Source organism: Prunus avium, chromosome 1 (genome assembly GCF_965620075.1).
Source record: "Prunus avium chromosome 1, drPruAviu1.hap1.1, whole genome shotgun sequence".
Taxonomy (NCBI): domain Eukaryota; kingdom Viridiplantae; phylum Streptophyta; class Magnoliopsida; order Rosales; family Rosaceae; genus Prunus; species Prunus avium.
Genome location: NC_142284.1, coordinates 50,602,234 through 50,622,427, shown reverse-complemented (window position 1 = coordinate 50,622,427; position 20,194 = coordinate 50,602,234). Strand labels below are relative to the sequence as shown.

General features: G+C 39.3%; 3 protein-coding genes and 1 long non-coding RNA gene across 9 annotated transcripts; all 4 read right to left on the bottom strand.

The window, feature by feature from the left end:
• Positions 1-221: 221 nt before the first annotated feature.
• On the bottom strand, positions 222-2,967 carry LOC110762006 (putative receptor protein kinase ZmPK1). Its single transcript, XM_021964601.2, has one exon. The coding sequence runs from the start codon at positions 2,962-2,964 to the stop codon at positions 526-528; it is 2,439 nt and encodes an 812-aa protein (XP_021820293.2). The 5' UTR covers positions 2,965-2,967; the 3' UTR covers positions 222-525.
• A 1,198-nt stretch (positions 2,968-4,165) lies between these two features.
• On the bottom strand, positions 4,166-6,668 carry LOC110762015 (uncharacterized). 6 transcript variants are annotated; one of them, XR_002527464.2, is made up of 3 exons: positions 5,437-6,562; positions 5,249-5,327; positions 4,166-5,154 (listed from the first exon to the last, which is right to left on the bottom strand). It is a non-coding gene; the product is annotated as an uncharacterized LOC110762015 (long non-coding RNA). The 6 variants fall into 6 exon arrangements; XR_002527463.2 differs by having other exon boundaries at positions 4,166-4,583; positions 4,956-5,327; positions 5,437-6,554; XR_002527465.2 differs by having other exon boundaries at positions 4,166-5,327; positions 5,437-5,535; positions 6,064-6,554.
• Positions 6,669-17,203: 10,535 nt separating this feature from the next.
• Positions 17,204-18,303, bottom strand: LOC148297970 (putative receptor protein kinase ZmPK1). Its single transcript, XM_088251032.1, has one exon. The coding sequence runs from the start codon at positions 18,301-18,303 to the stop codon at positions 17,632-17,634; it is 672 nt and encodes a 223-aa protein (XP_088107158.1). The 3' UTR covers positions 17,204-17,631.
• Positions 18,304-18,309: 6 nt separating this feature from the next.
• On the bottom strand, positions 18,310-20,177 carry LOC148297969 (putative receptor protein kinase ZmPK1). The gene has a single exon (XM_088251035.1). The coding sequence runs from the start codon at positions 20,005-20,007 to the stop codon at positions 18,310-18,312; it is 1,698 nt and encodes a 565-aa protein (XP_088107161.1). The 5' UTR covers positions 20,008-20,177.
• Positions 20,178-20,194: the final 17 nt, after the last annotated feature.

Sequence of the window (20,194 nt, the reverse complement as noted above, 5' to 3'; positions counted from 1 at the left end):
AGAAGAAAGAATTGGTCTTGGGTGCTACAAGAGACCACGCAGTAGCTACCATGGCAGCACCCTCAAAGGAAATTTGACTGAGAATTCATACTTCTTCATGCTCTAAAATGTCAAAATTTAGACCTCGAACGCCAGAATGCAAAACTTCGCCCAAACTTCAACATGCCAAAGTTCAAATCCTGAACTTTAAAAAAAAAAAAAAAAAAGCTTTATCACCTAGGCCCAATATGCTTGCTCTTTACACAAACTTGGGGCTTTTCTGTCTTTGTTATTTTCTCAACCCAGCCCGAGGTTCTTTTGGATCAGATCCCCCAATCTGTAAGTGCAACAATTTGCCGGATGGGAGTTTAAATATTTTTCCCATAATGACCTGGCTGTGTCTAGACTAGGAAGTTGGAAGTATGGAGTTTGGCATATATACCTTTTATTCTTTTAACTTTTGATGTTTCTTTAAAATCAATACATAGTCCACAGGCAAGACATATTTAAGCAGAGAATAATTGTATGAGCATGCCACCATTCTAATCAATTGTTTTCATGATGTAGAAGCATCTCAACAACTTGACTCATGTTGGGTCTTGCATCTTTGTCTTCCTCTAAGCATTGAAGAGCCACTTTCACAAGAATTTCAAGTCTATCCTGTTCATAATCATCTCCCTTTTGGCTCTCTGCATTTGCAAATGCTCCGTTCATCTTCTCCCTCACCCATGTAACCATCATCTTTTCATGCGTCTCCTCTCCACCTTCTATTGCTTGAACACTTTCTGCTGGGCTCTTTCCAGTCAGCATCTCCAACACCACAATTCCATAGCTGTAAACATCTGCTTTGGAAGTGATGCGTATATTCTGAACCCACTCTGGCGCCACGTAACCTCTGGTTCCCCTGACCCTTGAAAAGCTGAAATTGCTCTGCTCACCTCTGTTTAGTAGCTTGGAAAGTCCAAAATCTGCAACCTTCGGATTATAATTAGAGTGTAGAAGTATGTTCTGAGGCTTTATATCACAGTGCAAAACCCATTCCAAGCATTCTTCATGTAAATAAGCCAGACCTTTCGCTGTCCCCACAGCAATTTCAAACTTTTGCTTCCAATCAAGCACATTGGAAGATAACTTTTCTGCCAAGGAACCATGCTCCATATACTCATACACCAAGAGCCGATGCTTTCCTTCCACACAATATCCCCACATCTCTATCAAATTCATGTGGTACAACTTCCCTATGAGGCTCACTTCTGCCAGGAACTCGGCTTCCCCCTGGTTAGCACCATTCAGTTGTTTGATTGCTGCAACTCTTTGATCAGATAATAAGCCTTTGTATACAGTTCCTCCCCCACCTCTTCCAATCACTTCTATGAAACCTCGTGTGGCCTTTTTCAATTCCGAGTAACTAAATCTTCTAAATCCAGTTGCAGCATGAAGGTATCCGTGCATAACCACTTCTGAATCTTCTCGCTCTCGGCCAGTTCTTCTACTCACAAAATACCAAACAAGAAAGACACAAACAATCTCAGCTCCTCCCAGCCCAGATGCCAATTTAAGCATAAACTTGACAGAACCATTTGGACCACTTTTTTCGTACGTTCTGTCAAGTGGTCTTGTGAGTTTGTCTGAGCACGCATAATTGGATTCTTCAGCTGAAGCATTATAGGAGGAAAGGATGGATTTGGGTAGTTTCAAGTAGAGGTCTCCATCAAAACCAGGCGTGCGGCGTCCATTTTCCAATTGAACCTTAGGGAAACAATTATGAATACCATCCCAGGGGGCATATTTGTATTGGAACCCTGCGCAGTTGCACAATTCCAAGCACAAAACTTTGCACCTTTCTAAGGTGTAGTTTGAATAGAACCCGTAATCATAGCCATAGAATTCGACATGAGGAAGATGCATAAAACCGAACACATCCCGAGCAGCGGTACTAGTACCAGTACTATTGTTGCACGACCAGGACAGGTTGAAATGATCACCTGCAGGTTGAGGTTGACACCCATAAGACCAATCAACTTTGTTCCTCATCTCATATCCTGGGAGACATGAGCATTTCCTACCAAAACTAGGGACATGGCTGCACCAACTATTAGCCCCGCAAATTCCATGAATTTTGCATGTTACAGAAATGGCTTGCCATGAAACAACCCATGTAGCTCCTTGCTGTGTTCGGCTGTATAATCGGACATTACCATCAGCATCCATCTTTAGTATTCTCTGCAACTTTGCACCATAATCCACGGACGAAATGCTAAAATTGTCTGATGCACTTAGACTGCCCAAATGATCAAACATGGCAATTCTAGAGTTGTTGTATGTGGACCTCCCAGCTTCCCAGCTTGTACGCCAAGGGTCAGGCCAGTAAATGCTCGAAAGCTCTGGGCCACTGTAGAGAATGCGGAGAGTGTTGTCATTGTCGAAATAAAAAGAGTAGAAGCCAGAGGAATAGTTGGTGAGGCTTCTTGAAGAGATAAGCTTTGTGTTTCTGGTGAGTGGTTGTTGAGGTAAAAGGGTGTTTGTTGGTGAAGCAAAGCTTTCCCACAACGCAAGACCTTGCAGAGTGAGGAGGACAAGATTGCCATTGTCATGCAGAATTAATTTGGTGAATGAATTGGAAACAGTGTTGGAAGACCAGATGGTGGATTTGCCAGCATCTGTTAGAATAAGATTACCATCCTTTTGCAAGATGAGCTTGGAGCCCCTACCGTTGACCGGCTGGTCACGGTTCGACATCCAAACCACAGTGAGGTTGTGAGTTGGGGATGGCTCTGTGAACCATATTGCAAAGGAATATGCATTTTCACCCACTTGAAAAAAACCAGCTGAAAACATGCCATTTGATGAAGTCAAGGTATCAGCTGGGTTTTCCACTGAAAGAGATGAGCCTGCGCTCAAATCAGTATAGGATGCTGATGAAACTGCCAAAGGAGAAAATAGTGCCAGAGAAAGAAGGATAAGGAAGAAGCATGTCCCAGCCATGAATTTAATGGAAATCAGAAGCAACCATCAACCATGGTCCATTGCCCTAATGTGATCACAAAGAAGCAAAAGTTGTGCGCATATGTAAGGCAATTAGGCTCCAACTTGCATTGGATCCAAAAAAAAAAAAAAAAAGAAGGGCTCCAACTTGCATGAAGGACCGCATATCATTTATTCAAAACCTTGATGTCCAACCACAAAGTGTGGTGCGGTTGTCAAATTGTCATCTCTAGCTGGCAAGCTACCTAGTGCCTCAATGACAGGGGTTCGAAACCCATTGGAAGCACTTTGTGTTCAGGGGCAAGCCAAACCTCGAGCATGAATTAATCCCACCCTTCGGATGTGAGGACACCTTGTGGTATTTACAAAAAAAAAGAAAAAGACCCTTGATGTCTACTAAATGCAAGAAGTTCAAATTTCAATAAAGAAAAATGTTGATGTTCACTTATGCTACAAGGTAAAAAAGGGCTCATTTGATCATTCTACTCTACCCACCAATTTTTATTATTTAAATTTCACAAGTCACACACTTCAGAAAAACTGGTCTTAGACGTCACAATGGAATTTCCCCAAGGTCAGGAGTGACGCCATCTGAAAGTACCTAGCAACTCCCCTATAGAAACAAAAACAACTAACAATACCAATAAAAATAAAAATTAAGAAAATGCACTACTACAAAAATCGCAATAGACGACGGTAATCCACCGTCGTGTATTCGGTTTTTCAACCGTCGTGAAATCGACCGACATCTTTTGATGCATAAAACCACGACGGTAAATTCCCGTCGTCTATTATTTGTAAAGACGACGCTTTTACTCACAATCATCATCTTTTCATATAATAGACGACGGTTTTTTTAAAGAACCGTCGTCTATTATATGAAAAGATGACGGTTTTTATTTAAAACCGTCTTTAATTGTATAGAAAGATGATGGTTTTTTGTTAAAAAATTTATGTAAAGACGACGGTTTTTTGTTAAAAATCATCGTTGATTGTATATAAAGACGGCTGTATTGTGTTAAAAACGGTCATTAATTAAATGCACAAACGATGGTTTTTTCAATAAAACCATCGTTTTATTATTTTTAAATCTGTCGTCTAACAAGTTCCCAAGCTGTTACATTTTAGTTTTTGGTTTCCTGTCATTCTATACAACGATTTTAACTAGAAAACCAATTATATTGCTTTATTAACGAACATATACACTCAAAAATTATTTCTTTCATAAAACTTGAAGATTCAATAGTTATTACATAGTCAACCAATCTTTATTCTATCACATACATACTTCCTACTATTACATACATACTTCCTACCTATAATTAGATATAATTGAGCTCACAAATTCTACTAATTTGATCTTAACTTCATCAATTTGTTATTGGGTTGACTTAGCTTTGCCTTCTTGCACATTTTTCAAGTTGGTGGTGTCGAAATAAGATCTATGCAGCTTTAGAATGACAGCAGCTTGAGGACTAATCCAGTACTACCTGCTTTACAGAGAGAGATTCGAAGAGAAAGTTAATGATGTATACACTATCATGTAGGCTTTCATAGTTAGCTTCAGACTTGGTCCTGCCAACAATTTGCCTTCCATCTGCTGCGAATCCAGCAACTACCTGTAATTGTATAACACCATAAAATTAATGCAAACTTATCTGTCAGAACAAACAACCTGGGTGATTAAGCCAAACTTGATAACCATGTGAGAAAAGAAAACGAAGTTTAGAAGATATAGCCTGGGTGATTAACGCTAGAATTGAAATGAGCAAGCACAAAATAAAATGAAAGGAGAGATAAAACTGAAAAGTAATAAAACAGAGGATTTGCTCTGCATTAGAACCAAATTTAACCCACTCAAATAGAACCAAACATATATATATATATAACCTAGCAATTATCAAATTAAACCAAACAACACAAAAGCCTCATTCAAAGCAAAATATTGAACCCAGATGCTAACTTTAACAACAAAGGTCAAGGAATTGTACCTTGGTCAGATATTTTACTCCCCCAAAGGTCAAGGTATTGTAGTTTAGAAATTACTTGATACAGCAAATATCAGCAGCATATTTTACCTCCCTCATTTGACTCTCTGCTTCCATCTTTATATCACCAATAAGAAATACTTGATTTTTATAACTAGGTAAGAAACAACCACACTGAACTTTAAGCAACACCTTCAACAATCTAAGAATTGAAAGAGATATTCAAAAGTTCTCATAAATCAATCAGGAAAAGTTCAAATTTTGAAGAATATGAAATGAGCCAAAATGAATCATACCCATTAATTCCTCGGTGTTAAAGATTATGCTTTAAAGTCTCTTTCTCAATCTTACATCCTACAAATCCCTTCAATTTTGCTGTAGCAGTGAAGTTTTCAATGGGTTTTTGCATTTGCATTCGATAATTCATCAAAGAGACAAGAGACAAGAAAATAACTTTTGAGAGTTTCAACTTTCAAGGACTTACACTGTTGAGCGAATAACAAAACGCCAAATTTCCCAGCTGATTTTGTTGTTCTACTCCACTATTTTCCCAGTAAGCAACGCTCAACGGGCATCAAATCATCTTCTAAAAGAAAAACGACAAACATCTCTCAAAGGGATTAACATAAATGTACAAGCCCAAACACAAACACAAAGAAATTAGAAAATCAAATTCATGAAACCAAAACAATTGCTTGTTGGAATACTGATTTAAACGAAGCACTCAAATGAACAAGCACAAAGTAATTATTTAAGGGAAACTAAGAAAAAAAAAAAACAGAGGACGGAGAGGGAACACGAAGATGCACACTGAAATCCACACTTGCAAAAAACAAAAACAAAATCCACATAATAATCAAACCCATTGATACAGATAAAAGGGTGGAGAAAGCTAAACAAGTAGAACATAACGCTAGAAATAGATTATTACCCAAATAAACCCTAGAAAAGAGGAAGATGACGAAATTTGTGTTTTAGATCCTCTAATTTATGTGTCTAATTTGGGAATTTAAGAAATAGTGGAAGAAATTAGGGATTCTGATATTTGGGAATCAAAGAAATGAGAGAAAGAGAGGGAGAAGGTGAGGAGGCTGAGGGTAAAGAGGCTAACCTTGAATGCCACCTACCACAGAACTCTGACACACGAATTTGGAAAGCGAAGTAATGTGAGGGAAATGGCGAGCTCGGCGAGCTCGTGACATCGACAACGCGAGCTCGGTGACCACGAGAGCGCGAGGGAGATGGTGCTTCAGATATGTGATAAAGAGATGAGATTGGAAGTACTTACAGGGAGGCAGATCTCGGTGACCTCCTTGACAGCGAGCTAGGTGACGATTTCAACCAAGGGGCTCAAGTGGCCGCGAACGTTAAATCGAAAACTGTGACCTCCTATGACGGCGAGCTCGGTGACGACGGCAGCGATCAGTTACAGATTTGTTTAAGAGACTGAGAAGATGAGATGAGAGGGAATGTTGAAGAGAATTGAGGAGGGTTTCGAGCCGTGGGTGAAGTCTGAAATTTTTAGGTGGAAGACGAATAAGCCTTAAGTGGCCTTTTGGTTTACCGTGTTTTGAAAAGACGACACTAGTTTAATTGACAACGTCGTGTATTTAAAATCAACCCAATTCAACTGGCTTTTAGTGGTGTATTAGATCATATACCACGACGGTTTTGTAAAAACGTCGTCTTTTAAAATATAACGACAGTTTTAAAGTGCACTGTTGCATTCCTAAGAGGACACAAATTAATGTGCAAACAACCAATTAAAAATACCCGCAAGTGCACGAATCTATTGAAGTATAGATTATGTAAGTACGGGGTCGATCCCACGAAGAACTTGTCGGCTTCCTATAAGTTATAATTTGAGTACAAAGAGAACACTTAATTAACACACCACAAATGCACAAATGCAAAATGGAAACTAGAAATGAGTAAAGAAGTGTAAAAGAAATGGAACAACACAAGAAAACTAGAGAAAAACACAAACAACACTTTCTATCACCCTTTTATCACCATTTGGACAGATTCGTTTATCTATTTTTCCAGTTTCGACCTCTATCCAGTATTTGACCTATAACTTTCCAACCGTTTATCCAAATTTCACGTTCTTTACACGGTTGGATTCAGCACACAAAAACGAAGAACATAACGCGGACCAAAAGTCCAAAACAGTTACGAAAATAAACAGAATTCAGTAAACAAGACACACAATGTATCAAACACACAACTCACACACACATTGGGAGGGGGTTTTGATTTGGTTCAAGTGACCTATTTCTATTGCATGAAAGTAAATGGACTTTGAATTTAAATGAGAATAGCAGAGATGAATTATCAAATTGTGAAATTAAAATGTAACAAACACTAGGGTTTCGGAATCCACCCTAAACAATTCTACCTATGTTCATGAATACTCAAATGATGAACTCTAAACATGTTGATGAAAATGTTCGCAATCAAGACCATGGGTCGTGGCTCAAGACGCATTGATTCTCTCTAATATACGTAAAGTGCATGGTTCGTGCTACAATACTTGTGCCCTCCCCATAACCGAACCTAGGTATGGTTCGTACTTCGATTCAATTACAAGGAGAACCCATTAAGTTCAAAGAGAATATGAACATCACAAGAATCCTAATAGCATGGTGTTTACATTAGGTATTCAAGAAACCAATTCACATGGATGATTCTTACTTCATCCATTTATTGCTTAGGATAACATGAAGATACACATAACCCCAACAATCTCAAGAAGCATGCTTTCAAAGATGGCCAACCAAGGAAAAACACACATCAAGGATAGATTAATTTGGTGAATTGGAATTCATCAACAATATCTAGAAATTCATACACTCAAGCATCAAAACAATAAGGTAATCATGTTTAGGGCTTCAACCTAAGCCCTAGCTATGGAGTTTAGTTGCTCATACTTATTCCAAATACAAATTCAAAATAAAATTAGAAAGAGTTTACAGATTTTGAGAAAATGATGAAAGCTTCAAGGTCATCAATGGTGGAAGCCTTCTTCTCCACTTTGCTTGGCTGCACCTTGGCTTCTCCTATCTCCAAACTCTCCAAAATCTGCTCTCAATGTGTAGAATGATAGAATGGATAGGCTACCCACGTTCAAAACCTCTCCCACTTCAGATTGCACTTCCCTTTGCTCCTTTGCCCATCATTTCCAGCTCACACTTTTAATATAAAACTCATTCTTTCCTCTAAAGCCTTTGCCCATTGTCCCCTTGCCATGATGAAGCTTTGACTTCACAAAGATGCCAAAAGCTTCAGAAAATATCTCATTTACAAAGGTAATTCCTTGTTACCAAGAGTTATGGTAACAAGAAATTAAGATGACACAAAGGAGGTAAAAGCTGGCCAAATCCGGATTTCCAGAGCTGTGGTAACATGCTGGATTGGTTGGATAGGCAATACTTGTCCAATGGAGCTCAAATTTGGATATGATGTAGTTAACATCCATTGGAACAAGTCTCATGAAGATCATGACCTCATCCGAGCACCAGAGCATGTTGATCCCAGGCCAAGAAGTTGACCTACGAAAATGAACAAAAACAGAATTTATAACTAATAATGCACTTTTAGCTCATTTTCATCCCAACCAAGGTAAAATCTAAGAAAACACAAAAAGGAAGTAAAAAGCTATAAAATGTCAAGAACTAACTCAAAATAGTGGGTGAATAACATGAAAAATCATGTGTAAAAATGAACCGAACATGCACCGTCTTTTATTTGGGGTCTTGGTTTAAGGATATTGTAGTAGTGATGACTCATCGTGTTAGAAGGGAAAGGGAAATTGACGATGACCTTTAAGAACAAGGCCTGAATACATCAGCAAACTGAAATCCACTATGAATTTGAGTAAAACTTGAAGATTTATTGAATGAATAATAATCCAGAGACACACTAATGGGTCCTTTTTATACATAGGCAACCCTAGGCACACTAGGAAATCATAATTGGAAAAAAAGAAAGAAGGGAAAAAGCAAAAATTCCCAATAACATCAAAAAAACTTCAAATTGCTAAAAAATCAAAGCATACAATGGAATTTGGGTAAAAAAAGGCCATATGTCACAACAAAGTGGTGAGTTGCACTCGTCTCGCCTTCCTCTTTGAAACGACAGGTCATGAGCCTAATTTCGAACTCAAGGCCCAAACTTGCATAGATTGGATTAATCCCACCCTTCGGGTGTGGGGACAGCTCGTGGTATTTACAACAACAAAAAAACCCTTGATGTCCTCTAAATGCAAGAAGTTCAAATTTCAATAAAGAAAGTTTTTGATGTTCACTTATGCTACAAGGAAAAAAAGGGCTCATTTGATCATTCTACTCTACCAACCAATTTTTATTATTTAAATTTCACAAGTCACACACTTCAGAAAAACATGTCTTAGACGTCACAATGGAATTTCCCCAAGGTCGGGATTGCCGCCATATGAAGGTACCTAGCAACTCCCCTATAGAAACAAAAACAACTAACAATACCAATAAGAATAAAAATTAAGAAAATGACTCATCGTGTTAGAAGGGAAAGGGAAATTGATGATGACCTTTAAGAACAAGGCCTGAATACATCAGCAAACTGGAATCCACTACGAATTTGAGTAAAACTTGAAGATTTATTGAATGAATAATAATCTAGAGACACACTAATGGGTCCCTTTTATACATAGGCAACCCTAGGCACACTAGGAAATCATAATTGGAAAAAAAGAAAGAAGGGAAAATACAAAAAATCCCAATAATATCCAAAAAAATTCAAATTGCTAAAAATTCAAAGCAAACAATGTTACTTGGCTAAAAAAAGGCCATATGTCACAACAAAGTGGTGAGTTGCACTCGTCTTGCTGTCCTCTTTGAAACGACAGGTCATGAGCCTAATTTCGAACTCAAGGCCCAAACTTGCATAGATTGGATTAATTCCACTCTTCGGGTGTGGGGACACCTCGTGGTATTTACAGCAACAAAAAAAACCCTTGATGTCCTCTAAATGCAAGAAGTTCAAATTTCAATAAGAAAATTTTTGATGCTCACTTATGCTACAAGGAAAAAAAGGGCTCATTTGATGATTCTACTCTACCCACCAATTTTTATTATTTAAATTTCACAAGTCACACACTTTAAAAAAAACGTGTCTTAGACGTCACAATGGAATTTCCCCAAGGTCAGGAGTGCCACCATATGAAGGTACCTAGCAACTCTCCTATAGAAACAAAAACAACTAACAATACCAATAAAAATAAAAATTAAGAAAATGACTCATCGTGTTAGAAGGGAAAGGGAAATTGACGATGACCTTTAAGAACAAGGCCTGAATACATCAGCAAATTGGAATCCACTATGAATTTGAGTAAAACTTGAAGATTTATGGAATGAATAATAATCTAGAGACACACTAATGGGTCCCTTTTATACATAGGCAACCCTAGGCACACTAGGAAATCATAATTGGAAAAAAAGAAAGAAGGGAAAATACAAAAATTACCAATAATATCCAAAAAAACTTCAAATTGCTAAAAAATCAAATCATGCAATGGAATTTGGGTAAAAAAAGCCCATATGTTACAACAAAGTGGTGAGTTGCACTCGTCTCGCCGTTCTCTTTGAAACGACAGGTCATGAGCCTAATTTCGAACTCAAGGCCCAAACTTGCATAGATTGGATTAATCCCACCCTTCGGGTTTGGGGACACCTTGTGGTATTTACAACAACAAAAAAACCCTTTATGTCCTCTAAATGCAAGAAGTTCAAATTTCAATAAAGAAATTTTTTGATGTTCACTTATGCTACAAGGCAAAAAAGGGCTCATTTGATCATTCTACTACACCCACCAATTTTTATTATTTAAATTTCACAAGTCACACACTTTAGAAAAACGTGTCTTAGACGTCACAATGGAATTTCCCCAAGGTCGGGAGTGCCGCCATATGAAGGTACCTAGCAACTCCCCTATAGAAACAAAAACAACTAACAATACCAATAAAAATAAAAATTAAGAAAATGACTCATCGTGTTAGAAGGGAAAGGGAAATTGATGGTGACCTTTAAGAACAAGGCCTGAATACATCAGCAAACTGGAATCCACTACGAATTTGAGTAAAACTTGAAGATTTATTGAATGAATAATAATCCAGAGACACACTAATGGGTCCCTTTTATACATAGGCAACCCTAGGCACACTAGGAAATCATAATTGGAAAAAAAAACAAAAAACAAAAAAGAGAGAAGGAAAAATACAAAAATTCCCGATAATATCCAAAAAACTTCAAATTGCTAAAAAGTCAAAGCAAACAATGTTACTTGGCTAAAAAAAGGCCATATGTCACAACAAAGTGGTGAGTTGCACTCGTCTAGCCAGTCCTCTCTGAAATGACAGATCATGAGCCTAATTTTGAACTCAAGGCCCAAACTTGCATAGATTGGATTAATCCCACTCTTCGGTTGTGGGGACACCTCGTGGTATTTATAACCAAAAAAAAAAACCCTTGATGTCCTCTAAATGCAAGAAGTTCAAATTTCAATAAAGAAATTTTTTGATGTTCACTTATGCTACAAGGAAAAATAGGGCTCATTTGATCATTCTACTCCACCCACCAATTTTTATTATTTAAATTTCACAAGTCACACACTTCAAAAAAAACGTGTCTTAGGCGTCACAATGGAATTTCCCCAAGGTCGGGAGTGCCGCCATATGAAGGTACCTAGCAACTCCCCTATAGAAACAAAAACAACTAACAATACCAATAAGAATAAAAATTAAGAAAATGACTCATTGTGTTAGAAGGGAAAGGGAAATTGACGATGACCTTTAAGAACAAGGCCTGAATATATCAGCAAACTAGAATCCACTACGAATTTGAGTAAAACTTGAAGATTTATTGAATGAATAATAATCTAGAGACACACTAATGGGTCCCTTTTATACATAGGCAACCCTACACTAGGAAATCATAATTGGAAAAAAAGAAAGAAGGGAAAATACAAAAATTCCCAATAATATCCAAAAAAACTTTGAATTGCTAAAAAATCAAAGCATGCAATGGAATTTGGGTAAAAAAAGCCCATATGTTACAACAAAGTGGTGAGTTGCACTCGTCTCGCTGTCCTCTTTGAAACGACAAGTCATGAGCCTAATTTCGAACTCAAGGCCCAAACTTGCATAGATTGGATTAATCCCACCCTTCGAGTGTGGGGACACCTCGTGGTATTTACAACAACAAAAAAACCCTTGATGTCCTCTAAATGCAAGAAGTTCAAATTGTATTAAAGAAAATTTTTGATGTTCACTTATGCTACAAGGCAAAAAAGGGCTCATTTGATCATTCTACTATACCCACCAATTTTTATTATTTAAATTTCACAAGTCACACACTTCAGAAAAACGTGTCTTAGACGTCACAATGGAATTTCCCCAAGGTCGGGAGTGCCGCCATATGAAGGTACCTAGCAACTCCCCTATAGAAACAAAAACAACTAACAATACCAATAAAAATAAAAATTAAGAAAATGACTCATCGTGTTAGAAGGGAAAGGGAAATTGATGATGACCTTTAAGAACAAGGCCTGAATACATCAGCAAACTGGAATCCACTATGAATTTGAGTAAAACTTGAAGATTTATTGAATGAATAATAATCCAGAGACACACTAATGGGTCCCTTTTATACATAGGCAACCCTAGGCACACTAGAAAATCATAATTGGAAAAAAAAAAAAGGGAAAATACAAAAATTCCCAATAATATCCAAAAAAACTTCAAATTGCTAAAAAGTCAAAACAAACAATGGAATTTGGCTAAAAAAAGCCCACATGTCACAACCTATACAACAAAAACATTCTAAATGGCGGATTCATTTTGTTTATACCAGTTGAGCTAAACCTTTTTCATTTTAAATTAAGTATCTTAGCCTAATCTCTTTGAACACAAATAGAAAAAGGAAAAAGGGAATAGATCTTTACCTTTGATGACATTTTCTTGATTTCTCAAGAATGAACACCTTTGTTAGAAAGACCTTTTGTTTCTCTTGATTTTGACTCATTCACTTTAAGACTCCAAGATTGGAGTCATCTACCTGACCACACCAAATACTCCTAGAGATGAAGAGAATGCAATCAAGAAGTATGGATGCTAGTCTACTTTTTAATTGGACCAATTTTTGTTTTATAGATGATGAGATACAAAGATGATCACTCATCAACCAAAGTAGGAACCAACAACTCTAGCTAGGTTTTCTCCAACACTTAGCTTATATATGACAACACAAAAGGCAAGTGGGTGGGTATTTGGGGCTCCATTTGGTCCCTGGGTCATGTCATCTTATGCCACTTATTCCTTGGGCCCAATAGCCTTTTGGATTATTTTGTCCCTTATGTTTTAAATCATACTTAAAAGCCCAATCTAATATTTATATATGTCAATATTAATTCCATAATTAATCTTTTAATTATAATTTAACTATTAAATTATAATTATAGTCTTACTTAATTGACCTCGTCGAACTATTTGACTTTTGACCGTTGACTTTGACATTTGATTATCAACCATTAACTTGTGTCTCCTCATTTTATTTCTCCTCATTTATACCTCTAATCACATTCTTTGGGTGTGCAGATCCGTAGGTTCCCTTTAGTAAGGTAGTGGGTTGACTCAACCCCTCAGAGATGATATACGAATTAAATTCCACAATTTAATTCTTCATATTAATAAAGGTTAATTGAAACCTTTTAGGACATCCACAAACCATGGTTGTCACCTAGCAGCAAGTCATGGTTATCCGAGCTAAATAAGATGTTGTAAAAGAACCTATTCAAATTGGAATGACCGTGCAATTGAATCCTTCTCTTATGTCAATACTCCATATTCACATTATTAGATCATGGAATCCGATTGTCAATATCTTAATGTGAATTATTCCTTTTATATGATTATCTTGGTAAGATTTGAAGACTTCTTCTTTCAAGTCTTATCCACTACTCTACATAGAGATTTGACCAATCATATCTTGGAGTATTCTCATATTCCTTGTTGTACAGTCATTTGCTTCCATGACTCTATTGAGAATCTTGATGAGCACCTTTAAGCTATGCCTAATTCAACATGACCGTATAGTGCTCTCAAAGATTAACAACATAGCCACAAAACATCTATGATGCCTCAGGTCTAAGAATTAGTTTGCACCATTGCAATTTATGAGTTCCACCTTGGCATGTGAGTAAAGACTTCCATGTTGTAACTCATGTGTTGGATCGCGTTCAATGTACTTGTTTTTCTACAAGCACCTACACACATATCGATGTGTCTCCATACTTAATGACTTGAGACCTTGCCATTCCCTACATATAGAGACGGTACTGTATGTACTGGTCTTTGCGAAATATTGACGCCCGATCAATATTCATATGACCAGGAACATATTCAGGATTTAGGGATGATGAGAAGTCTCCATGTATGCAACCTCATTACATAGCTCTCATATCCCCTTGTGTATTTCTTGGACTATGGTTGTTCTACATATTGAAAGATAATGTAGGATGATTTAATGCATAAAACAACCTTTCTTGCCCATTGATAACATAATGTGTCTTTTATCAAAGATATCCTTAACTCTAACTATTACATAATAATTGGCTTTAAGGGCATATTTCTAACACATATGTCACAACAAAGTGGTGAGTTGCACTTGTTTCGCCGTCTTATTTGAAACGACAGGTCATGAGCCTAATTTCGAACTCAAGGCCCAAACTTGCATAAGTTGGATTAATCCCACCCTTCGAGTATGGAGACACCTCGTGGTATTTACAAAAAAAAAAAAAAAAAAAAAAAAAAAAACCCTTGATGTCCTCTAAATGCAAAAAGTTCAAATTTCAATAAAGAAAATTTTTGAAGTTCATTTATGCTACAAGGAAAAAAGAAAAAAGAAAAAAAAGAAGGGCTCATTTACTCTACCCACCAATTTTTATTATTTAAATTTCACAAGTCACACACTTCAAAAAAACTGGTCTTAGACGTCGCAATGGAATTTCCTCAAGGTCGGGAGTGCCGCCATATAAAGGTACCTAGCAACTCTCCTATAGAAACAAAAACAACTAACAATACCAATAAAAATAACAATTAAGAAAATGACTCATCGTGTTAGAAGGGAAAGGGAAATTGACGATGACCTTTAAGAACAAGGCCTGAATACATCAGCAAACTGGAATCCACTATGAATTTGAGTAAAACTTGAAGATTTATTGAATGAATAATAATCCAGGGGCATCACAACAAAATGGTGAGTTGCACTCGTCTCGCCATCCTCTTTGAAACGACAAGTCATGAGCCTAATTTTGAACTCAAGGCCCAAACTTGCAGAGGTTGGATTTTTCTTTCACAGCCGCATGACGCTGCACAGCCACCAAACTGTGTAGCTGGAACTGCTCAACAATTTGCTGCCGCACCGTCGCAAGGTCCTGTGATCTCCACAACCTTGTAGCTGTAAGTGCCTGCTGTTGGAGCTGCTTTGCCTTGCCATCCTGTCACCAGAGCACAGCAGCAGTCACACCACGCGACTGCCGGATTTGCTGCACAGCTTCACAGCTACTTCGACGCCATCCTGATCTTGGAGCAAATCCATTCTCTCCCCATTTTGCAATCACACTTGACGCATGCACCCATGTACGCGTCTAATGGAGCCCTAGCATATATGCCATTGGGCCCAATGCATACCACTCTTCCCGACCTGCGCAGTCAAAGTGGACCTTAGCTCCAGGGTTGATCAGCTCACGCAGAGGGTCGATGACCAAAACAATCTGATCGGCCAGCCACTCATGCAGATCAACATGAATCAGGGCTTGACCATGGATCCCGTGACGAGGAGAGGAGGACGCACGAGAATACCTGTGTGCAGTTCGAGAGGTCCCATGTCGATCGGACAGTGACAAAGGGGCCAGGGGAGAGAACGAGAACATGTTGTTCAGCAACCAGGCGAGACGCAGACATCTGCAAGCTACACTCGGAGTCGATTGACGATCCGTTTGAGATTAGGTCCAACGACCAATGTGCATGATAGGCTAGGCATATAGTCCGATGTCCATGCTCGCTTGGGCCCACAAGGAGCTCGAGTTCGTGAACAGTTGCATGACGAGCACAAGGACCGATGCTCACCAACCCGTTCGAGAACTAACTCATGGTGATGAGCTATAGAGGAACCCTCGCAAGCTCAATCTACTAATCCACCCCACGGACAGGACAACCAAGGGGATCGACCCTTAGTGAATGAGGAAGAAGTTAATTAGTGGCTTCCAAGACGCCAACCCGAGCCACAAGCCCTACGGGCAGAAGATGTTGAAAGGCTAGTGAATGACCGACTCCAAAGTCTCCAACCTAAAAGAAGCACGGAGAAAGCCCTGCGCAAGGAAGTTGATCAAGTCAACTCCTCCCCCTTTACCGACGAGGTGGAGTAGGCTACACCTCCGAAGCGGTTCACAACACAATCCATCACACCGTTCAAGGGGACTATGACCTTGAGAGCCATTTGAAGCACTTCTAGAGCGCCATGATCCTGTACAAGGCAAACGACGCCCTGATGTGCAAGGTGTTCGCGATGACTTTGCGATGAGTAGCTCAGGATTGGTTCCACACTCCACCGTCTACATCGATCGGCAGCTTCAAGGAAGTTCGCCCTCATTTTCACAAAGTAGTACATCTCCTACCGGACAGTCAGAAAAGATCCAGACCACCTGTTCAACCTGCACAAGAAGCCGGACGAGTCTCTTCGAGACTACCTCAAAAGATTCAAGGTTGAAAAGGTGAACATCATAGGATGCAATGATCTAATTGCATCCTCAGCTTTCAAGAAGGGCTTGCCAACCGAGCATGAGCTATACCGTGAGCTGACCATAACTCTAAGCCAAACCTTGGCAGAAGTCTTCGCGATGGCAGAGCGCTATGCGCGATGGAACGATGACCGTATTACTGCAAATAAAGTCAACAGGCAAGCTAACCACCCGACAAGGCAAGAAAGGTGACGACTGTTGAGGAGGGGTTTTCTTTTCTTTTTATTCTCAGTTTATTTATTTTTTTTCAAAAAAATAAATTATTTTTAATGATTTAACTGAAAACTAGATTAAATATTCAGGATTTGGACGGTAGAGGAAAATTGAGAATAAAATTTAGTTCAAGTCCTTAATTTTTTTATATAAAATAAAAATCATAGAGTAAATTGATAATTAAGTACAAGTTCCGAGGCAATTCAGTGAAATACCCTTCTTTGAATGATCCAAAAATTCCTCAATTTTTTTTTTTTTAGGTGAGACCCAAGGGTATTCACCGCCGACAGCAGTGACTAATCCCTTTCGCCGCGGGAGCTCTCCCAATGGAGGTAAACGGCTGGCCACGAAATGCGCTCCATTCCCATGGGCAGGGATCGAACCCCCAACCTCATGGTTAAGGAATGAGGTGAGCTACCACCACACCACATCTCATGGTTAAAATTCCTCAATTATTTCATTCATTAGTAATATCACATTTGCGTACATTTTGCAAAGAAAGAAAGACTTAAACAAAAATACTAATATCATATTTGCTGCTGAGCCAAAGCTGAGCACCTTTAGACTTTCCAAGCACCACACAGAGGCCTCTCAACCTCATAAGATCCCAACGTCTTGCCTGACGGTGTTACCCTTAATCCTTGTCATGGTGTAGAAGCATCTCAACAACTTCTCTCATGGTTGGTCTTGCATCTTTGTCTTCCTCTACGCATTGTAAAGCGACCCTTAGAAGAATTTCCATCTTCTCCACATCGTATTCGTCTTCAAACGAGGGGTCCATGATCTTTCCCATCTGTGGTCCAATAGCACTAGTTCCATTTACCTTCTCCCTAACGGACATGATCAGTCTTCTCTGCTCCCCGTCAATGGCATCCACGCCCATCGTCGGGTTCTTTCCGGTCACCATCTCCAACACAACAATCCCGTAGCTGTATACATCCACTTTGGATGTGATGGGCATATTGTAAACCCACTCTGGAGCAATGTAACCTCTGGTTCCTCTTATCCTCGAAAAGCTCGAGTTCTTAAGCTCCCCTCTGTTGAATAGCTTGGACAGGCCAAAATCTGCCACCTTTGGTTGGTAATTCGAGTCCAAGAGTATGTTTTGAGGCTTGACATCACAGTGTAAAACCCACTCCAAGCACTCTTCATGCAGATAAGCAAGACCTTTTGCTGTGCCTACAGCAATCTCAAACCTCTTCTCCCAATTAAGAACATTGGAAGACAAATTTTGTGCCAAGGAACCATGCTCCATGTACTCATAAACAAGCAGCTTTCGCTTTCCCTCTGAGCAGTATCCCCACATTTCTATCTAGTGCATATGGTTCAGCCTCCCAAGGGTGCTAGCTTCAGCTAGAAACTCAGCTTCTCCTTGAATAGCTTCATTAAGCAACTTAATTGCTGCAACTCGTTCATCAGCCAATACACCCTTGTACACAATTCCTCCGGCACCTCTTCCAATTTCTTCACTAAAACCCCGTGTCGCCTTTTTGAGCTCTGCATAGCTAAATCTTTTGAACCCAGTTGCAGCAAGAAGGTATCCATCATGCATATCCTGCTTGGAACTTTTCCGGGTTCTACTACTTAACAAACCGAAAAACAAAAGGAGACAAATGATCTCAAACCCTCCCAATCCACAGGCAAACCAGAGCAGGAATTTTACTGGCTTACTAACACGCTTTTTTACATACTGCCGGTCGAGATAAATAACTCTGTCTGCGCAATTAAGCCCAAATTGTTTTAGGTACTTCATGTCAGAGTGATTAGAGAAGAGGTAGGCTTTAGGCAGTCTCAGATACAGGTATCCTTGTAAATCCGATCTGCGACCACTTCGTAACTGTGTCTTCGGGTTGCATTTATAAACACCACTTCTACTGTCAAATGTGTATTGGAACCCCCTGCAGTTATACAGGTCCAAGCATATGCTCTCGCACTCTCCATAGCTGCGATTTTGGTAGGAGCTATAATCGTAATCAGAGAACTCAACTTGAGAAAGTTTTAGGAAACTGGACTCATTAACTTTGGTGTAAGAGTGGTTGAAATCAGTATGATTTCTAATCTGATATCCTGGAAGGCATGAGCATTTTCTACCAAAACCAGGGTCATAGATACACAAGCTGTTTGCTCCGCAAATCCCATGGATCATGCAAGAATCCGAGATGGCCTGCCATGAAACTACCCATTTCTCTCCTGAATTTTCTCGACTGTACAATCGAACATTACCATCAAAATCAATCCTCAGTCTTCTCTGCCGCTTTGCCCCATAATCGGCTGACAAAAAAGTCAAGTTGTCTGATGAGATAAAACTGCCTAAGGAATCAAGCATGGCATTTCTGCTGTTGTTGTAGGTGGACCTTGCATTATCCCAACTCACACGAGAAGGGTCGGGCCAATAAACACTGGAAATCTCGAGACCGTCAAAAAGAAGACGGAGAAGGTTGTCATTGTCGAAGAAAAGCTTATAGAAACCAGAGGAGAAGTTGCTCTGGCTTCTGGTGGAGATAAGTGTTGCTTTTTTGGTGAAGGGTTGGAGTGAGAGAAGGGTATCAGTTGGAGAATCAAAGCTTTGCCATAAAACGACACTCCCCGAGTGAAGTAAAACCAGATTACCAGAGTTTTGGAGGCTCAAGTGAGCTGGTGAGAGAGAAGTAGTGGTTGTGGTCCAAACAATGGACTGACCAGCATCAGTTAAGATGAGGTTACCGGTTTTTTGGAGGGAGAGCTTTGAGCGTTTTCCGTTCACCGGTTGGTCACGATTGGCCATCCAGACAACGGTGCGGTTCCGATAGTGGTCGGAGATTGATGGCTCTGTGAACCAAATGGCAAAGCAAAATGAATTGTTGCCCACTTGGTGGAAGCCAGCAGTGAAAACACCATCAGCTGAAACTAAAACATCTTCTGGTTTCTCTACAGAGAGGGAGTAGCCTCTGCTCAAAGAGTCGGAGGTTGAAGAAGAAGGTGGAGAAAGAATGGCCAGAGAGAGAAGAGAAATGAGAAACAGAGCACCCATTGGAAATGAAAGGGGGCACTGGCTGCTACGAAGGCATTTGAAGAGGTAAAAAAATACTAGTCTAGCAGTAGGACCACGACCCCGACAAGGTTTTGAATGTCTTCGATTGGGTTGAAGGAGATCCAACGCTGAGGAAAATTGGAAGAATCCAACTGCCGCACTAAATACGCCTCCATTATTTAATAGA